General features: G+C 52.4%; 1 protein-coding gene across 2 annotated transcripts; it reads left to right on the top strand.

The window, feature by feature from the left end:
• The first annotated feature begins 1,043 nt into the window (after positions 1-1,043).
• Positions 1,044-6,431, top strand: Il36b (interleukin 36 beta). Of its 2 annotated transcripts, XM_047538258.1 has the most exons (6): positions 1,044-1,217; positions 1,494-1,680; positions 2,055-2,192; positions 2,686-2,793; positions 4,852-4,991; positions 5,839-6,431. In XM_047538258.1, exons 2-6 carry the CDS (start codon positions 1,650-1,652, stop codon positions 6,046-6,048), a joined length of 627 nt encoding a protein of 208 aa, XP_047394214.1. In that variant the 5' UTR covers positions 1,044-1,217; positions 1,494-1,649; the 3' UTR covers positions 6,049-6,431. The 2 variants fall into 2 exon arrangements, with proteins under 2 accessions (XP_047394214.1, XP_047394215.1); XM_047538259.1 differs by lacking the exon at positions 1,494-1,680.
• The last annotated feature ends 606 nt before the right edge of the window (positions 6,432-7,037 follow it).

Here is a 7,037-nt window from a genome sequence, read left to right as displayed (position 1 = left end):
CGTGAAGACCACCCCCTTCAACTGCGACCCACGTGACCAAGTTAGAAAGAGTTCAGACCTGTCACTCAGAGTGACAGGCATGAGTTCACTGAAGGACTGGGAAGAGGAAGGGAGTGGGTCTTCTCAGAGAGGAGAGGGACATCCTGCTTCTCCTGCACTCCAGTTTTCTTAGGGATCCCAGAGAAGTTTCTGGAGAGTCCCGCCCAGGACTTTCTTGACTTCTGACTGGTGACATAGACTTTCAGGTCCATGGCAGCTCCAGGTCACCGTGGCCCATGCTGACCAGTCCCACTTGGATTCTTAACCGTGCTTTCTTACAGACTTCATGTTTGGGAGGAACTATCCTGAGCCTCCAGAATCTGGTCTGTGAAAAGGGCCTCAGAAGTCTCCCCCTCAGACTGCTTGGGCTCCTCTACAGATGTCATTTCCTGTCGGCATGTCCTTGCAGAGGTAGTTTAGAGGTAGGAAGGTGCCGCGGGGCTGCGTGCAAACCCCTTTTTGGTAAACAAAGCGTGTGGGGTCAGCACAGCGGGGCCATTTTACAGACTTTCTCTTCACCTTGTATTCCCACCGTCCTCGTCTGTCTGTCCCCTAATGCTACCATGCGAGTCTCCTCCCCTGGTCCCATCGCAGGTCTCCGGTATTGACAGTGACCACAGGACCACCTTGTGTTTAGCTAGTACAGCAGGCGGGGGACCGAGACCCAGAGAAAGCAGGTCCCGGAGAGCCTGAGCACCGGGAAACTGGCCTCCATCTTGCCAGATTTCTCAGTCGCCCTGTGACTTGGGGGAAGTGTTTTCTTATATGAGAAATAAAGATTAATGGCCCCTCACAGGTATTGAGAGGATTAAAAGATCACCCAGCTAAAGCTCTAACACTCAGTCACAGAATCGGCTCTTGGTATTCACAGTGTCACGCTCGTACATAAATCTCCTGAGAGGAGGCTGTGTCGGGGGCGGTGTCCTCATGCCACTCAGCAAGTCCGGGAGCCACGCCCTGCCTCCAAGGCCCTCTAGAAAAGATGCTCTCCTCCCTCAGTCCGCGTCCGCCTTCGCCTGGCTTCCTCACTCCTGACTCTCCGTGTTTGCTCTGCGCTTGTTTTTCAAGGAGCCAGGCCTGTCACACCCGTGCTGCTTCCCGGCCAACCCCCCAAAGCCGCTCAGGACCTCTGTGCCAGCCCAGCTCCCTTGCCAGAGTGGGAGGCCCCGGACCAGGAGGTAAGACTCCCTCTTGCTCAGTAGAAAGCCCAGGGCTCCTGGCCCAGCTTCCTCCAAACTCAGACGCGGCTGGAGCCCTGACTTTGCAGCCGGGACCAAGAATACCTCTGGGCAAAGGCCGCTTCTGCTGCTCAGAAGCCAGGCGTGGAGAACCTTCTCTCAGCACTCTGGCGACCCTGGAGGTGCCTGTGGGCTCCCAGGCCCAAGTGCAGGGTGCCGGAGGACCTGGCACTGCGTCCAAGAGCGAGGCTGCTGATTTGCTTGTTCCCTGTTTAGGAATAACTATGGCGTCAGGCCCTGGGGGTCTCGAGACAGAATGCTGAGGAGGACTGGTTCTCATTGTGAGGAGTCTGTGATCCTCAGGGAACCCTTCTGGTGCCCTAACCAGAAGCAGATGTCCCTTGAGCGTCAAAATGCCTGGTGTGGCCGTGGATGGCCCTCTTTGGAAGAAGAGCAGAGGAAGGTGAGGCCAAGAGGCTCACCAGCTGCCAGTCGCTCAGGAGGGTCCCCCTGAAACTTGGCAGAGGTGGCCACTCGCCAGCCTTGTGAGGACTGAACTGGAGACAGCGCGTGCTCCCTTCCCTCCTCTCGGCCAGAGCCTCGCTGCACAGAAGATGTCTGGGGCCTGGGGCGATGCTCTGGACCCTCCTAACGTTCCCAGAGGGTCCTCGGGCATCACGGCCTGGAGAAGCAGGGTTGCCCTGCCCTCACAGGGGTGGGGGTTCCAATCAGGATTTGCTGACCTCACAATAAGCTCTCCCCATTCTGGCTTTCAAATACGTATGTGGGACAGGGACTCTGGGACGCTCTCTCTAAAGCAATTTTGCCATGTTCCAGGTGCGAAGAGAGAAGCAGGGGACATGTCTTCCTCCTCTCCTCCTCACATCGTGCAGCTGCAGACAGGCTGCCCTCCCCCTCCTCACATGCTTGTCCCCAACACGGACAGGTCCGAAGCCTGCAAGATCACCCCAGAGTGTAAGTGGCGAGCCAGGGACCAACCAGCCTCACAGAGGCAGGATGCAAGGGCCCCCGGCATTTGCTCAACTGCAAATGCATCTACTCTGGTTAAATTGCTCAGAAATCTTCAGTCGAAATTCTCAGAGCATTTACCTCTCATTGTCTGTGCTTAGAATTGCTTGTTTATTTTCACTAAGAGAATAAAGGGGGAAAGAAACCAAAGAACTGATGACGAATTAGTTTTTGTTTTTGTAACTACCCACAGACTAGTCACAAAAAGATAACCCCAGGAGAGAGAGGCAGATCTTGACACTCTCTCGAACCCATGAATATGTTTAGATCCTTTCATGTGCTTTGATCCACAACAGCCCCGGCCGGCTTCCCTTTTCTTTCCCCCTCTTCTCAGACAGTAAGCTGTCCCAGAACTCAGGAGCCAGGGTTTCCAGGGTGCAGCTGGAGTCCGACCGTTAGCAATCACAGCACCCGTGTTCTGTGATTTGTCTTCCGGCAGTGCAGGAAATCCCCAGATCCTACTCCGTTCGTGATTCCCAGCAGATGGTGTGGGTCCTGAGTGGAGGTGTTTTGATAGCAGCTCCTTCGAGCAACAGTGTTGAGCCTGGTGAGTGGCATCTGAATCCACACTTGCTCCTGAAGGGACACCCATTCCGGGAGGCGGGCCCTGGTCCTCGTCCACTTCTGGGCACCAGCCCAACGTCCAGAGGAAGGGCAGGAAAGGAAAACCCGTACCTAGGAGTGAGGACAGAGGGGTTGGCAGCTCCCCCCACCACGCAAGAACCTGTCTTCAGATTCATAGGGGGTTGTCCTTTCAGACAATGGCTGACCTTCTCCTTGGAGTTTCTCTCCTTTAAATTCCAATCGTTACTCCCTGTGTCCTTAGATTCAAACTTCCGCCTCTTTCCATCATCAGATTTGCACACTTTTCTAATTTGGCATCATCTCTTCTAATAATGGGGATGTTCCTTCCTTCCTTCAAGCCAGTCCCCCTCCGCTCCTGTCCCTTTCCCCAGGACTCCCACGTTGATGGAGCTCCTCTCCAAGCTGGAACCCCACCTTTGTCTACTGGCTCATTTCCATTGCTGACAGACACACTGCAGTCCTAACACCTGCTCTTGATCCTCACTTCCTCTTCCGATTGCTCTTCTGTTTCCCTGCACCCGGCACAGCCACACTTCACGGGACAGCTGGCCACACCACTGTCTGCCATTCACGTTGGCATCAGAACCATCTGACTTCTACACTGCTCTCTTCTCTCCCTTAGGGTTCCCTTTCCAAGTGCATCTTCAAATGCTGACACCCAAAGGGACTCTTCTCAGAGGCCACGCTGGCTGGCCCCTCAGCCGTACTGACCATTGCCGATTACTCTCCTTGACCCTCCACCTTCTTCTTTGGGAAGAGCCCTCCAGGTCCTGGGGACCACTGGCTCCTCTTTGGGGTGTATCTTTATGACTACTTGCTCCCTGAAGCCTCCAAACGATGGGGTGCTGCAGGCCCAGTCTGCGATCCCGCAGGCCCTGGGGTGGGGAGCTGGTACTTGCACTGGGGTGCGTGGCTTCTGTCCTCATCCCCTGACATTTGTGCTCTGGCCACGGATCTCTGCACCATTCACCGTGTCCTCTCTGGCAGCTCTCACTTCACGTGCCCCAGGGGGAGCTGCGAGGTCTGTCTTCTCAAAAAGGTAGGGTCCCCATCAGCAGCCCTGCCCTCTGCTCCGTTGGCTTGGGCCAGAAACCCAGGAGGCTCCCTTGCTTCCTACCCTTCCCCACACCTCCTCCACCCAACCGTGAGGTCAGCGAGGTGCACAGTACGCCTCATTCCTAGGACAGTGTCATCTCCAGCCTGGACTAGCACCCTCTTCTCTTGCTGCCCGCCTTCCCACCTCATCCGTGGGACCTCCAATCCAGTCTCCACAGATCAGAGGGGACCTTCTTACTATGTGAACTGAGCAGGCCCTGCCCCGTGTTTGTGTCCGTGGTGGGGTGCAGGGGGAGACAGGCCTCGGTGCACCTGTCTGCTTCGAGAGCCTTGAGCCTGAAAGCTTTTTCCACATAAAAACTTGAAACTTTCCTTTCCGTCTGATCCCATCTGCTCAAACCCCCTTCACTGCCCCAGTTCTTTCCCTTCATGAAAGGCCTTCCCTTAGCTTTAAGGTCTGGCTTTGACTCCCACCTTGGCAGAGAGGTCTTTCCCGATTCCTCTGTCTAAATCTGGTCTCACTGTGTTGGTTTTGGTCACCTCCCCCAAAACAGGCATGGATGTGGGGAGGGGAGGGTGCCGCAGGGTGTTAGGAAGGAGCCGAGTCAACTCCGTTTAGGGAACCTTCTTAGAAATCCCCCGGAGTATCTCTACTTCAGCTCCTGGGCCACAGCCTAAGTGTGTGGCCACATTCACCTGCCAGTGGGAGGGGTGGGGAATTTTGTTTTTCATTTTGGGAAGCACCGTGCCCTGGTGCATGATTGGGTTCTGATATTAAGGAAGAAAAGGGAAATGAGTTTCAGAAAAGCAATCAAGGAATCTGCCCTGTGGCTAATGGGGAGGAGCCATCTGGGGAAGTCCCCAATGCTCAGTATTCCCCGTCAGCCTCCTGAGTGTGAGGCCAGAGGCCCGGACTTGCCTCTACTTGGAGCCTGATCCTTCTCCATTCTTCCTGTGTCTCCAGTCACTCTGACCCTAATAGCGTGCAGAGACACCGAATTCCACGATGAAGACAAAGGCAACCTGGTCTTCCTGGGAATCAAGGGCAGAGACCTCAGTTTCTCCTGTGCAGACGTTGAGGGCCAGCCCACGCTGCAGCTGAAGGTGAGTCGTGCGAATGGGCTTTATCTTATCATGTGACAAAGTGAAACGATGTTTTGGCAACCCTGGATTACTCCACATAAGGAAGGACCTCTGAGCTGGCTGGTCCCCACATCCGTCAGTGCTGCCTTTGGAATGGTACAACACACGTGTCGATGCAGAGCACGGATCCTCTGAAAGCCAGAGAATCCACGCACGGGTGTTCTGCAAAGACAAGGGCTCCTCCATTCTCCACCCCATTCACTGCCTCCCAGAAACCCCCCAGGGCAATGGGAGGCTCCGATGAAGCAAAGACCACCACTGTTGACAAGTGGAGAGTGTTAATCTGGATTTTGCGGGGTGTGTTTATATCCACATACCAAAAGGAAGACTGGTAGTTACGAAGCCAGTCCTCTGCTAATGACGGAAAGCGTAAGGTATAGACCCGCTGGGAGGTGGGACTCCAAGGAGGCTGGCCCAGACCTGCAGATGAGTGCACGCCAGGGGCTCCCGAGAAAGAGGTCACGCCTCCCTCTGTTCCAGGGGCGGCACCAGTGCCTCAGAGAGCCAGTAGCACTGTGTCATGGAGCCAGGCGATTGGAAACTGCCAGGTCCATATTTTGACAGCCTGGAGTCTTACCCACTCCTGGGAATTTTTATTTATTTTGAGACAGGGTCTCACTAAATTGCTTAGGGCCTCACTGAGTTGCTGAGGCTGGTCCCATACCTGCCCTCCTTCCTCAGCTGGCCGAGTTGCTGGGATTATAGGCCACCACACCCTAGCTTCTGACCCTCCCTGCTGCGACATGGGCTGAGCTAGCTTCGCTGCCCCCTAGTAGTCCTCACTCATGAGCCTCTTTTTCGCCCCCAGGAGGTCAATATCATGGAACTGTATGCGGAGGCCAAAGCTCAGAAGCCATTTCTCTTCTTCCACAGCCTGGAGGGCTCCACCTCCGCCTTTCAGTCCGTCTCCTACCCCGGCTGGTTCATAGCCACGTCTCCCATAGCAAGACAGCCCATAACACTCACCCAGGAGAGGGGCCTCGGTAACACAAACTTCTATTTAGATCCTGAGAATTAAATCCAGCCTGGTCTGTGAGTGACAGATTTCAGGATAGAGGGTCAAGCTGTCAGAGAATCTTCTGCTTAAACTACAGTGCCATCTGATGAGGTCACCGTCCACTTTGTGGTCACCTGCAGTCCCGCCCATCCACGGCACACCTCCTTCTGCCTCCCCTGAAACATCTCCCCCCCATGGCCCTCACCTGAGCACCATCCCCGCACCTCAGAGTCACTTTTTGTTCTTTCTCAACCCACTGTCCACTCAGCTGCCATGTCCAGCAAAGTCAACCCCACATGCTTCCTGCAGGATACTCTCCATTCTCTTCCTTCTGCCAATCCTGGCCCACCAATAAATGCCATCAGTAAATCTCATCAATAAAAGAATGTTGTGCATTGATTTTATGCATGTCTATCTAATACATTATATAATATAAACACTATATTGTGGTATAATATAAACATATTATGTTATAATATCAACATTATGTTATAGACATTTAATATAAACAATGTTTATATAACATGTTTACATTAACACATTATATAAATATTGTTATAATATTATATATTATATAAACATTAACATGTTTACATTATAAACAATGTTTATAATCTCAAAAGATAAATTGAAAAAGTGAGATGAAGTAAAATATGAATTTTACATGTCTTTATAACCATGATGGATTCATAATCTAATTGGTTAACAATTTGATACATAGCATGTAATTTGGCAGTGATTAATTATTAACCATGAAGAGTATAAACTAATCCACATTTCCAAGAATTATTCAAATCAGTTGGAATTTGATTGACTTGATAGTGGTTAGAAGTAGAAGCATATACTAATATCTTCTTACTATCTTTTGGAATGGCAGTGGTATATCCACTTCACCCTTTCTTCTGTGGGGTAGGTTTAGGCCAGTTGTTCATTTCATGATCGCTTCTGCAGGTATAGCCTGTGACATGGCCTGCAAATTCACTAACCGAGCACATTTGAGTTGTCAGGTT

This window comes from Sciurus carolinensis, unplaced genomic scaffold (assembly GCF_902686445.1).
Source record: "Sciurus carolinensis unplaced genomic scaffold, mSciCar1.2, whole genome shotgun sequence".
Classification (NCBI taxonomy): domain Eukaryota; kingdom Metazoa; phylum Chordata; class Mammalia; order Rodentia; family Sciuridae; genus Sciurus; species Sciurus carolinensis.
The sequence above is the reverse complement of the archived record's forward strand: the minus strand, read 5'-3'. Positions and strand labels throughout refer to the sequence as shown.